The sequence below is a fragment of the Nilaparvata lugens genome, chromosome 5 (genome assembly GCF_014356525.2).
Source record: "Nilaparvata lugens isolate BPH chromosome 5, ASM1435652v1, whole genome shotgun sequence".
Classification (NCBI taxonomy): domain Eukaryota; kingdom Metazoa; phylum Arthropoda; class Insecta; order Hemiptera; family Delphacidae; genus Nilaparvata; species Nilaparvata lugens.
In genome coordinates, this window is record NC_052508.1 from 50084471 (window position 1) to 50099202 (window position 14732).

Consider the following 14732-nt stretch of genomic DNA (forward strand, 5'->3'; position numbering starts at 1 on the left):
TACACTAATTAATATTTGAACTACCTTTATGCAATCAAAACTAATCGTTCACATTTTGCAAACTGAAAGAATAGAGAAATCATCCTAATTTGCAATTGATGGAAATCGCAAACTATATGAACATATGATACACAAATTAATATTTGAACTACTTTATGCAATCAAAACTAATCGTTCACATTTTGCAAACTGAAAGAATAGAGAAATCATCCTAATTTGCAATTGATGGTAATCGCAAACTATATGAACATATGATACACAAATTAATATTTGAACTACCTTTATGCAATCAAAACTAATCGTTCACATTTTGAAAACAGAAAGAATAGAGAAATAATCCTAATTTGCAATTGATGGAAATCGCAAACTATATGAACATATGATACACAAATTAATATTTGAACTACCTAGTATAATTATAAATTTGATTCAAGTCAATGAATCAATGTATGTGAGAGTAACGTATTGAAGATTTAATAAAATAATAGAATAAATTCATTTGTTTCAAGCACATATGCTAATACAAACGAGTTGAGTTGAATACAGTCATTACATTCTATGATATCACATTACTGGTATGTCTTAAATCATGCTTTAAATATATATCACAAGTAAGAGTACTTTAGTAAGTATATGTTCCTAATATACAGAAGAATAGATCTATCACATTCGACAAATTTGAAATTTTAAAATAAAATATCTATCTGTACATTTTCATGTAATAACAATCCCATATCTATCAATCATAGCACTCCCGTATAATATATATACCTATACATATTTTATAAACGTGCAATAACAGTTCAACTACAAAAATAATCAATTTTTTGTAAAATTTATTCAATACTACATTTCTCACATACTAAAAAAATACCATTTATAGTAATCAACAATAATAACATTCCAGTTTTAAATATCTACCTATTCCTATTTTATAAACGAAACGAGTAATAACAGTATTAACTTCAACAATAATCAATTCTAGACAAATATATCCAATAATACATTTTTATATAATAATCCGTCACACATACAATAATCTCTTCCAACTATCTTATTTTTAGAGCTCAATCTATCCCCATCAAACTTACTTTATTCAGCTCACTGCATTCCTCATTTAACCGTCTAAAATGAGCATCGAATACTTTTAATATTTTCAATGATAATCTCTGTTCCCTGACTATAATTATCGGACATTATTCAAGTGTTTATTATCATAGATCTGATTTCGATTGCTTTCATTGTATACCCATACAAACGGTTGATTTTCTGCTCCGTAAAGTTCGAAAGTAAAACCATGAGTTTGTCATCGTCAGTAACCACATTTGTAGTGAATTTTTCTAAATAGTGTCTTCTTATTCCACCATACATCGGGCACCTTAACAGAAAATGCTCAACATATTCCTTCTCTTTCAGTTTTGTACTAGTTTTCCTTCCTTCAACTTGTAAGACTTAAGAAAACTTTCCTCTGTCCTGCCAATCTCCAACCAGATTGCAACCCGCCAGATGCAACTGATTCTTCAACAAACACACCCAGTTACCTTGGTTATCTTGATCCTGTTGCGCCAACTCGTATAATCTATCAATGCATTCTCTGGGGTATCTCCCGTTAGCCATTGACATAACTCTACAGATGTATTTAATTGACTTGACGAATATAAAACTACTCAACCGTAGTCTTCCAGTCTCCAATCTCAATGACCAGCTGGGAGTGCTTCTATTCAACAGGAGTAAACGCTTTAGAAAATAAAGCTGTGCTTCTCGCCAGTGTGAACTTGGAAGAGCATTTCCTAGAAGTACATCCAAAATTGACAGTTCTGGATGCAGAATCGATAGTTCTACAGTTCCTGGAGATTAATAACGATAGTTCCATTGAAATAGTCGAAATAAATGGATTTGAAAAAATGCTCTTCCAAGTTCCACTAGAAAAATGTATTTTTGTCAGCAGAACACAGAGAAATGCTTTAAGATCCTCGAATATGAGAGTTCTAGGCAGAGGAGGTCAACCTGAATATAGAACAGATGAGTTCCAATTGATAAATTCAATTGATAAATTTTTATGGCTATTTGAAATTCAAAAAATCTGGTGTGGTACACTCACACAACTTTCCTTGCTCATATTCGAAACTACGATCAGATTTTTGTATATGTGTATATATAATTGTTTTCAGAGTACTTTTTCCTTTGTGTAAATTGTGAAATTCAATGATCTTTTTAGTCGTAATTTTTTTAAAGTCTTCAAAACAGCTGTTCTACATATGAAATATCTCGACTATGTGTTCTTTTTATGAACTGCGCTACCTACCTATTTCATGCACGAGAAGAAGGTTACAAAGTCCATTTCTCAAGGATGGGGTGGACCCCCCATTAGTTTCCCAGTAAGGAGACTCATGCCAGTTGATAGAGCTGATAAATATCTATACAGAGTATGAATTTGAAAAAAATCGGTCAATTTATTTTAAAAAAAATCGTGAAAACATGGTTTTTTAGTAATTATCCGCCATTTTTCTCAAGAATATTACGGAGCTCCTGCAATTTTCCAAGGAAAAAACTCATGTCATTTGATAGGACTTATGAATAGCTACCCATGGCTTGAATTTGAAGAAAATCGTTAGAGCCGTTTTCGAGAAAACCGTGAAAAACCTGGTTTTTTAGTCATTTTCCGCCATTTTTCTCAAGAATATTACGGAGCTCCTGAAATTTTCCCAGAAATGAGACTTATGCTAGTTGATAGGGCTTATAAATAGCTATCCATGATATAAATTTGAAGAAAATCGTTAGAGCCATTTTCGAGAAAAACGTGAAAAAAATGGTTTTTTAGTAATTATCCGCCATTTTTACCGCCATCTTGAATTGAATTTTATTGAATTTCTCATTGTCGGGTCCTCACGGTATAGGGACCTTAAGTTTAAAATTTCAAGTCGATCGGTTAATTAGGAATGGAGTTATCGTGTTCACAGATATACACACACACACACACATACACACACACACACACACACACACACACACACACACACACACACACACACACACACACACACACACACACACACACACACACACACACACACACACACACACACACACACACACACACACACACACACACACACACACCACACCACACACACACACACACATACACACACAGACCCAAAAATCATGTTTTTGGACTCAGGGGACCTTGAAACGTATAGAAAACTTGAAATTGGGGTACCTTAATTTTTTTTGGAAAGCAATACTTTCCTTACCTATGGTAGTAGGGCAAGGAAAGTAAAAACGAGATAATTCACGTTTTCACCAGAAGAACACAGAATTCAAATATTTGAGAGATGGAAATCATAGTTCTAGGAAGAGGAGGTCATCCTGAATCGAGAACAGCTGAGTTCCAATTGATAAATTCAATAGATACATTTTTATTGCTATTTGAGATTCAAAAAACAAGATAATTCACGTTTTCACCAGAAGAGCACAGAATTCAAATATTTGAGAGGTGGAAATCATAGTTCTAGGAAGAGGAGGTCATACACTAATACACACACACATACAGACCAATACCCAAAACCCACTTTTTTGGACTCAGGGACCTTGAAACGTATAGAAATTTAGAAATTGGGGTACCTTAATTTTCTCGGAAAGCAATACTTCCCTTACCTATGGCAATAGGGCAAGGAAAGTAAAAGAAAATATAAACTATTCTGCCATTCTTCAGTAATTAATGATGCAATATGAACAACTCTCTCTCTCTCTCACTCCATATTTACAAGAATTTCCAGGAAATGTCCCATTCGCATAACACAAGATATTCTTCAAATATTGATATATCACTACTATTCAATTAAATTTCAAAACAAGAATGAATTTTGTACAAGCACAGTTTTCAATGTTCAGTATTAGTGATAGTAGAGATAGATAGGAAATATCTTGGAGAATCACCCACAAAATTTAAGTGCATCACATTTCTATAGTTGTTTTAGAGTGAATGCAATGTTTAGTAAGAAAAATGATCCCAATAATCCTGAGAACTACAGAGCGATTTCATTTACAAATGCAATTTACAGTAATAAATATTTGTAAGTATCTTGTTGACAAGATTGGAGAAGTGGATTAATGGTCGAGAAGTCATTAGTGAGAATCAAGCAGGTTTTCGAAAAGGATACTCCGCAATAATTGATAACATTTTTTTTTCAACGTAATTAAACATTCTCTATCCATGTGTAAAAGATTATACTGTTTCTTCGTTGATTATAAGGCTGCGTTCGATTCAGTATAGAGAGAAGCACTCTTTTATAGACTGGCCGAGATAGGAGTTTCAAGTGAATTTGTTAATTTAATAAGAGCGCTATACGGTCCAAATGCAAAATCATCGATATGGTGCAAGGAGGAGCGTCAAACTGAAGACATAAGTATTGAAATCGGATTAAGGCAGCAGAGCTGTCTCATGTCTCCACTTTTGTTCACCTCATTTATTTATGATATTTGCGATATTTTGGGAGGGGGAATCAGGATAGGAGATATGATATTGAATGCTCTTTTTATGCAGAACTTGTTATCATTTCCGACAATGTTACTGAAATGCAGAGAATGATCCATGGACTACATTTTTATTGTAATCGTTGGAGTCTAGTTATTAATATGGATGAATCAAAGATGATGGTTTTTAGAAATGGAGGAAAGCTGTGTAAAAGGGAAAAGTGGAAGTATGGAGGTGAACCTGTAGAAATTGTGAAGGAATATAAGTATTTAGGTTTAGTTTCACATCAACTCTGTCTTTATCAGCACATTTCAAGCAAAAATTAAGAACAGCGAAATTTGGAATTCAGAGTATGTGGAATAAATTGATAGCAAATGACGATGTGACTGTTTCAACAAAATGGCAAGCTTTCAATGCAGTTAGTATATCTACGGTTACTTATGCAGCTCAGGTGTGGGGTTATCAGGAGAGAAACGATCTAGAAATATTCCATAGATTTTTTATTAAGCGTCTTTACTGGTTACCTAGAAATACTCCTAATTATATATTGTATTTGGAGACTGATGTAAAAGAAATGTATCTCCAAACTTTAAGAATGAACAGAGATTATGTTTTGAAAACAATAACATTATCAGATAACAGGTTTCCCAAAAAAAATACAATTACGATGGCTCAAAGTAAGTTTCGATGGTGCAAGGAGTGGAGAAGGCTGTTCGGTTTTAATGATATTAATTGGGTCGACCCAGTGACTCAGTCTGATGTATGGAAATTGGAAAGCTCGGATATAATTAATAAGATTGAAGGGGTAAAAGAAAGGAGACGGGGCTGCACTACCTGTGCACTGGGCTATTGTTCCAAAAAGGTGCATCCTCTAACTCTCGACTAGCATACTTCATTGTCCTCTAATTCCGGTTCATTACCCTTTTAGTGGCCATCAGTGGCCCCGTGTGCTTTCTTGAAGGCAATTCTAGCTGGTAGCACCAACTTATCTATTACTTTGCACCTTACTTACATCTGTTACTTGTATTTTCTGCAGTTATTGAATGTGAATCAGTGATCAAGTACTTGGATATTATTTTATTATTCCCAATGGTTCATTTTTGATGAAACTCAACTTGCTCACAATTGATTTTTTGGCGTCCTTTCAAATTCTATTAGATTGAATTGAACTCAACTTGACAAACATATGTATACGTGTATTATGTGTATGTCAAGTCCTATTCAGTATAGCAGAATTTCTAAGGACGGCAAACAAATGTACGCTCAAAAATCGATGTGGGCTTTACTTACACACCACGTACGTTTGACTAAATTTGTACTTATCATCGAAAGTAATGTGTGTGTGTTTATCCAATCACTGTAGGCTACCACTGGTTTACAGCTGGAAGTGCCTTTAAGTAATCACACTGGTCCACCAATATATTCCTCGGAATGGAAACCTTAACAATAGACCACGAAAATGTCGGAATTCAATAACAATCGGCGACCACTGAAGTGTCACTAGAACTTCTACCTGTCCATCCATTGTTTTCGGCGGCCCTGTTTCATTTTTTTAACCCGATATAAGAAAAGTGGACAAGAGATTTATAGAATATAGCTGAAAAAATGATCATTATCACTCAATCTAAGCTGACCTCAGACTGGAGAATAATCAAATGAATAAAAGTTACATGAATGATAAGAATAAGATACGGTTCATTAGCAATATATTCAAAGCAAGATGATCCTCATTGCCATTAAATTTCAGACCGGGTGGGGAGGAGGCTAATACAATATGTTCTTTGTGCAATAGTGGTGAAAGGGAAGATATTTATCATTTTATAGGCCGCTGTAAGGTATTGGGAGAGCAAAGGAAAAATTTGTTACAGCATCAAGTACTGGTAGAAGAAGTAGTGCAAAAATATCTTAACGGGGATGACTGGGTGCGGTTGGAGGGGTATTTAAGATCAGCGGGAACATAAAGAAATTTCCTCATTCATGAATACTATTTTTAAACTGTAAAATAGTTTGTTTATATTCTTTACCTAGGCTTGTTGGTAATATATTGTATTTATTGATGTTCACCTAAATCTTATCTTGTGAATGAGAATAAATTCTTGGTTTATCAATTATAGTTGAATTATAGTTCATGGTAATAGAAGGCTTATAACTATTTTTGTACAGAGTAGGTACCGGAATCAATGACAATTGCTGAAATGTATCAAAATTTTTTATCTTGATTAGATACGAGATAACTTACTATTATCTTTGTCTACCAACTCTGGCTGACGGCTTCGGCCATGCCTAATGAATTTTTGTCAACCACAGAATAATACTGCGTGCTACTTCATTGGTTAAAATGTTAAGTGTTTGTATTCTTCGATGTAATTGTGTATTGAGGACAGTAAAATTCTTTTCTATTCTATTCTATTCAATGTTCAATACATATCAAATCATTTTGTACCAAGAATGAATTTCGCTATCTTGAAAATTAGATAGGCTATTACGAGTTTAAACTATTAACAGGCACAATTTCGCTTGAGCTACTATTGAACATAACGGATTAATCGACCAGGAAACTCATTGGAGTATAATCAATCATCGTTTCGAACGATTAGTTTTGATTGCATAAAGGTAGTTCAAATATTAATTAGTGTATCATATGTTCATATAGTTTACGATTTCCATCAATTGCAAATTAGAATAATTTCTCTAGTATTCTTTCAGTTTTCAAAATGTGAACGATTAGTTTTGATTGCATAAAGGTAGTTCAAATATTAATTAGTGTATCATATGTTCATATAGTTTACGATTTCCATCCATTGCAAATAAGGATGATTTTTCTATTCTTTCAGTTTGCAAAATGTGAACGATTAGTTTTGATTGCATAAAGGTAGTTCAAATATTAATTTGTGTATCATATGTTCATATAGTTTGCGATTTCCATCAATTGCAAATTAGGATGATTTCTCTATTCTTTCAGTTTGCAAAATGTGAACGACTAGTTTTGATTGCATAAAGGTAGTTCAAATATTAATTAGTATATCATATGTTCATATAGTTTGCGATTTTCATCCATTGCAAATTAGGATGATTTTTCTATTCTTTCTGTTTGCAAAATGTGAACGATTAGTTTCGATTGTATGAAGGTATTTTAAATATTAATTTGTGCATCTTATGAACGAATAGTTTGCAATTTTCATCCATTGCAAATTAGGATGATTTTTCTTATCTTTCTGTTTGCAAAATGTGAACGATTAGTTTCGATTGTATAAAGGTAATCAAATATTAATTTGTGTATCTTATATGTTCACATAGTTTGCAATTTTCCTCCATTGCAAATAAAGGTTTTGCTTTTTCTATTCTCCTTTCTGTTTGCAGAATGTGAACAATTAGTTGTGATTTTATAAAGGTATTTCAAATATTAATTAGTGTATCATATGTTCAATTATAGTTATTGATGAAATAAAGGTACGTCTTGCAATGCATTTTTTATGTAATAAGTTGTTTTATTTTTATTTCCCAACATTATTATTTGTTATATGGTATTTCATCAGAAACAATTCAAAACATAGTTCAATACATGCTTATTTTTAAAATCAACCACTACCAATTATCCCAAGTTTCCCTACCAATATTCAAGGCACTGTTCCAGGGTACGAAATTAATCTACAAATAATTTTGAAACTGTCTGAGATTCCTTGGTTGAGATAGTAGTGTGAGTAACAAATTGGCGGCTGAGTAAGAAACAGTGGATTTTTGGACAGTTTGAAAATATTACTAGAAACTTGTTTTCGTGTGTGGTGATCGGCGAGGGGGGTGGGTGAAAACTTACAATCCCCTATAATTCCCTTTGGGCTGAGGTAGATAATCTTTTATTGGAGGTAGAAAATAGTAGAAAATAGGTAGAAAATCTTGACATAGTTGGTTTGTTTAAATTCGAATGTGGCCGGGCCAGAGACATGCTGTTCGAGGGGGGGGGGTAATCTTTAAACACTCAATAACTTTGTCTAGTGATGAGCTATCGATTCCGTTATTCGTGGAATATGATAGCAGAGCTTGTGTACTACATATTGGCTCATTTAGTTTTTCAGAAATTCAATCATGACAAGGCTAGAAACGTTTTTTCGTGTGTGGTGATAGGCGAGGGGGGTGGGTGAAAACTTACAATCCTCTATAATTCCCTTTGGGTTGAGGTAGAAAATCTTTTATTGGAGGTAGAAAATAGTAGAAAATAGGTAGAAAATCTTGGCATAGTTGGTTTGTTCAAATTCGAATGTGGCCGGGCCAGAGACATGCTGTTACGAGGGGGGGGGGGTAATCTTTAAACACTAAATAACTTTGTCTAGTGATGAGCTATCGATTCCGTTCTTCGTGGAATATGATAGCAGAGCTTGTGTACTACATATTGGCTCATTTAGTTTTTCAGAAATTCAATCATGACAAGGCTAGAAACGTTTTTTCGTGTGTGGTGATAGGCGAGGGGGGTGGGTGAAAACTTACAATCCTCTATAATTCCCTTTGGGTTGAGGTAGAAAATCTTTTATTGGAGGTAGAAAATAGTAGAAAATAGGTAGAAAATCTTGGCATAGTTGGTTTGTTTAAATTCGAATGTGGCCGGGCCAGAGACATGCTGTTACGTGGGGGGGGGGGTAATCTTTAAACACTCAATAACTTTGTCTAGTGATGAGCTATCGATTCCGTTCTTCGTGGAATATGATAGCAGAGCTTGTGTACTACATATTGGCTCATTTAGTTTTTCAGAAATTCAATCATGACAAGGCTAGAAACGTTTTTTCGTGTGTGGTGATAGGCGAGGGGGGTGGGTGAAAACTTACAATCCTCTATAATTCCCTTTGGGTTGAGGTAGAAAATCTTTTATTGGAGGTAGAAAATAGTAGAAAATAGGTAGAAAATCTTGGCATAGTTGGTTTGTTTAAATTCGAATGTGGCCGGGCCAGAGACATGCTGTTACGTGGGTGGGGGGGGGGTAATCTTTAAACACTCAATAGCTTTGTCTAGTGATGAGCTATCGATTCCGTTCTTTGTGGAATATGATAGCAGAGCTTGTGTACTACATATTGGCTCATTTAGTTTTTCAGAAATTCAATCATGGCAAGACTAGAAACGAGTTTTCGTGTGTGGTGATCGGCGAGGGGGGTGGGTGAAAACTTACAATCCCCTATAACTCCGTTTGGGTTGAGGTAGAAAATCGGTTATTGGAGGTAGAAAATAGTAGAAAATAGTAGAAAATATTTAGTAAATATTGGCATAGTTTGTTTGGTGAAATTCAAATGTGGCCGGGCCAGCGACATGCACGTGACCTATACATATTTTAGCCAATATCTCCATTATGCGCGTGATTCGATTTTAGTTTGGTTTGAGGTAGAAAATAGTAGAAAATAGGTAGTAAATCTTGGCATAGTTTGTTTGGTTAAATTCGAATGTGGCCGGGCCAGCGACATGCACGTGACCTACACATATTTTCGCCAATATCTCCGTTATGAATGGTTAGATTTCAGTTTGGTTTGAGGTAGAAAATAGTAGAAAATAGGTAGTAAATCTTGGCATATTTGGTTTGGTCAAATTCAAAGATGGCCGGGCTGAGAGGTCATTGACCTTTCTATATTTTTGCTCATATCTCTGTTATCCTTGAGGTAGAAAATCTGTTATTGGAGGTAGAAAATAGTAGAAAATAAGTAGTAAATCTTGGCATAGTTTGTTTGGTGAAATTCAGAGATAGCCGGGCTAACATGTCCCTGGCCCGGCACTTTAGTTTATTCAATATCTCTGCTATCTTTGAGGTAGAAAATCGGTTATTGGAGGTAGAAAATAGTAGAAAATAGGTAGTAAATCTTGGCATAATTTGTATGGTGAAATTCGAATGTGGCCGGGCCAGCGACATGCACGTCGTTCATTATTATTGTTATCCTGAAAGTTGTGCCTAGCCAGCACCAGAGAAAACTGTTATAATGTGCCAGCACACAATCAGCTGATCGATACTCGGTCGCAATCAGCTGGCCGTCGCCATTACAGGTTGATAGGTTAGATTTTGATCAAAGTTAGTAGACAGTCTGTTTACTAACGTTGAGTTTTGATTATGTAGGCTACTAACAATTTATGTTGGGCTAGGTTAGGTAGCATTTTAATTTTATTAAATTCTAATATTGGGAAACATATTTTAGTTCTAGTGAAGTACTAATGAGCACACCTACATGGAAACTTTAATCTCTAATATTATCACCTATCATCACTACAAGGTTGACTTATAATTACAACATAATTCAACACACACTGCCTTTTTAAGTTATAGGTTAGGTTCAATTAAGCAGAATAAACTTGGATCTGATATTGCCTATGGTCAGTGTTGAATGTTGATGATGAATGTTTTGTGGTTTTTACATGGTTGAATGATGTAAGTAGAGATTGAATGTTACAAACTTCCAAAGTGGATGACGTCACAACTTCTAACCCCACGTTGGTTAGGTTGGGTTGCATTACCAAGCATTTCTAATGTAAGGGTATGATCACATTGGATGCAAGTATTTCAAGCATGACCATACATGATCACTCAAGCAGATGAGAAACAAAATCTGGAAAGAGCCATAGAAACACGTGACTTGTCTGGTGGTGCTGCTCACTCAGCCACCAGCAACAGCAAAACAGCAAGTACATCGCATGTACTTGTTAGTAGCATTCAGCATGAAAGTTTCTATGGTTCTTTCCAAATTATGTTTTTCATCTGCATGGTCTCGCACTTGTACTCAAATGCATCCAATATTCCAATGTTATCATACCCTAATCAATAAGGCCAGTGTATGTTAGGATAGAGAAATAATACTCTATAATATCTTGTACCACAGAGAAAAGAATACTGGTTATACTCCAATATTCATTTGTCTCTGATTGTTAGATTTCATCACCAAATATTTCTAATCTAATAAGCTCCGTGAATGGATAGGTTAGGTTAGTTAACAATCTTACCTATGGTCAGTGTATTGAATATAGTTCCGACAACAGCGAACATGAGAATGGTGGCGAGGTGGTCGAAGAAGAGGCGGTTGGGCATAAAGTAGCCGGCGTCGAGGATGATGGGCGGCAGCATGTAGAAGAAGAACACGTCGGGAGTCAGCGTGGACACGTGCAGCGATGACGTCACGAACAGCAGCAGGCCTATGGCCACGCCCACCGTGATCAGCAGGCATGACTCGGGGAACATGTGGCTCAGCTTTGGTGCCATGTGGAACGCTGCAAAACACAAACAGACAATATTGACAAGTGTATTTTTGAAGGGTTGAAGCCTGCAGGACAGCAGAAACTGACAACCACATTGAAGGATAGGAATAGTACAAAATGAAACCAATTTTCAAGAGTAAAAGAGTTCCTAGATGGTTTTTTAAACCAAAAATATCAATTTCTGTAGATTGACAATGCAACACACTTGATTAGTAAGATAATATCCAACATGAATATTATGTGAACAAAAAGATATGGAATCCATTTTACGATATTACTTGGATCAACCAAAATATATTCATAGTTAAATACATAAAGAGCATGACATGATGAATAGCAAAGCCTATATTAGAATAAGAACTAAGGAGAACAAAAGTTATTTGGAAAACGGAAAGTTCTCATGGAATGCTCCACACTATTTTGTATGATAGGAGGTAGGAGCAGCTGAGAGGCAACAAGGAGATCTACGAGCAATAATACCGTACATCATAATTCGCATGCGCAATTTAAGTTTTTGTTCTCATTCTGTGCAGGTGCGTATGTAAGGGGGAGGCAGGGGACACGGGCCCCCTCGAAATAATGAATAAATATGAAGGAAAATCAGTACATTAATTACAGAAAAAAGAACAGTAATCTGAATTTATGACGGCCTGACAGTAAAGTAAAAATGGCGTTCAGCGCAAATTACACTCTGAATATGAGCAGCAAAACTGATATCAAGTATCATGGGCGGGAGTTACTTAAAATCACTTAACCTATATACGCCACTCATTCTGTGTGTGTTATTCTCTGTGTTTATTAACTAAAATAATCAAAACTACCAATCATACAAGCATTATAATGCCGTACCATTTAAAAGCAAAAACCTAATCTCCTAACCTATCCGTTTACCTTTGAAAAATTTAATTTTAGTTTATATTACTATTGCTTATTGATCCTCGCTAGAGACATAGTCACACAATTTCAACCAATCGTGAGCGAGTTCACTTTTTGCACTTCAAGTGGCTTGTACTACACCACGCCTCCAAAGCTCTCTCACTGGCTCATGACATTACTCCTTTAAATTTTAACATTTAATTATGTTGATAAAAATAAACATAATATTCTTCTATTAAGGTGCGTACAGACTCATGCGCCACGAACAAAATTCACGTTTCATTAGCTGATGATATTTTTATTATATCTGTATGACTGTATCATTCACATAAGTTAGGCGGGCTGAATGAGAATAGTCCAATTAGAACTCAAGAAATTATATATTCAATTATATATATATATTCAGTGAAAATCCAGCTTTAGATGTCATTGAAATCAATGTCTTCTGTGATGACAGAGTCAGTGATTAACGAAACACTTTTAGGCCCGGTTGCACAAAAGCCGGTTAAATTTTGATCGTGGTCAATTCCACGAGAACCAATCAGAGAAGCCGTCTTTTCAAAAACGCTTTTTCTGATTGGTTTTCATGGAATTAATCATGATTAAAATTCAACCGGCTTTTGTGCAACCGGCACTTAGTGTTTCAGGAACTGTAATTCAGTTTATTGTATAGAATTCAATAAATGGGAGATTTTATTGGAACTGTGAAGATTGCATCAATTAATGTTACATATGAGTTTGATTGCAAGTAACTTATTTCAATTATTCTCTTCCATAAATAAGTTCTAGTATATCACATGAATGAATCGTAAAATCAAAGTTTGCCATAAAATCTCAGGGTTTTTAAAATAGTTGACAAAAAATTTCTGCTGTTTCTTAGAATGAAATTACATTATGGTTAGTATGCATACTTCATCAGAAGGCCAAAACATCAAGTCCAGTTGAATATCCATTACAATATAACGAGAAAATTAAAAAATAAAACAGCAAAATAGCGCAATGCAAGAGTGCTTTTTAATATGAAAGGAAGAAACTCTTAAATGATTCGAATGTCGGACTGATTTATTTACTTCTTGCCACTCAGCGCAGCTAAACTCGCTCACTCCAGACAAACTTTTCTCGATTAGAATCTCCACTACCAGAGAACCAGATTGAAGTTGGGGAAAATCGTTAAGAACTGGCCCTTAGAATCAACATTTCACCGACAAACGTTGGAAAAACGGCCGCCTTTTAGACATCACAAAGTTTGACTAGTCACAAAACTTCTCAACTAACTTCGTATTAGATGGGAATAGAGTAGTTCCCAGTATCTCATAATAGCATCAAATAGGGATAATCTGCCTCAGATTAAATATAAGGAGAGTTTTTAGATTTATTGATTCTTCTACTTTCTACTACAATTCTCCGTATGACGTTGCAATGCTAGGACACTATAAAACTCATTAATAGACTATTTTTCATGAATAGACTATCAAGCTGTACCTTTTCTGTTAATGGACTAACAATAATTTATTATAGCTGTATGCACTCATGTGTATCCTCAAAATCATATCTTCATCCTTTAAGCTAATCTTATGTGTATAAATATGATTTCATTTATCTAATAACGTGTTTCGTTAGGTCTACTTGATTTGGTTTCATTTATATTTGTCTCTTTCGAACTCGCGTTAATGTTACGAAAATTTGTTTTTATGGTAATAAATAATGTAGGGATTGTAAGTAATGTGAAAAATTGTAACCATAAATCATACGAAAATTTTAGCTTGAACTTGAAGCAAGAGCTTATAGAACCGTGTAATTACTCAAATTAGTGATTTGACGTATAGTGTTTTTTTGACAATTGAAAAAAAATAGTATATAAATATAGAAGCTAACACTAATAAGCGTTTAATAGACAGTAGGCTACAGACTCCGGTCTTCTGTAATTTTGTAACTAATGAATGAGACTAATTACTTCAACTTGAGCAGTCCAATTCATTCCCGTTTAGCCAGAAAAAGCATACAAATAATTAGTACGACTTGACGAGAAAAACAGATTTTTTTCAGAAACTGGATTTTACAAATTGAAACAATCAGCGATAAGGTTATGATTATCATCCACAGTGAAAAAATTTGAACGGGAAAACAGTGAAGTTAAAAATGAAGAAGAAATTGATATCCTTGC

At 34.7% G+C, this 14732-nt stretch overlaps 1 protein-coding gene across 13 annotated transcripts in view; it reads right to left on the reverse strand.

Annotated features, from left to right (window-relative positions):
• Nucleotides 1-14732, reverse strand: part of LOC111054054 (probable Na(+)/H(+) antiporter nhx-9) — a 153940-nt gene that overhangs the window by 58647 nt on the left and 80561 nt on the right. For all 13 annotated transcript variants that reach the window (XM_039428554.1, XM_039428555.1, XM_039428550.1 and 10 more), the window contains exon 2: nt 11441-11704. In XM_039428554.1, coding sequence (XP_039284488.1) covers nt 11441-11704 — 264 coding nt within the window. The remainder of the gene's footprint in view (nt 1-11440; nt 11705-14732) is intronic.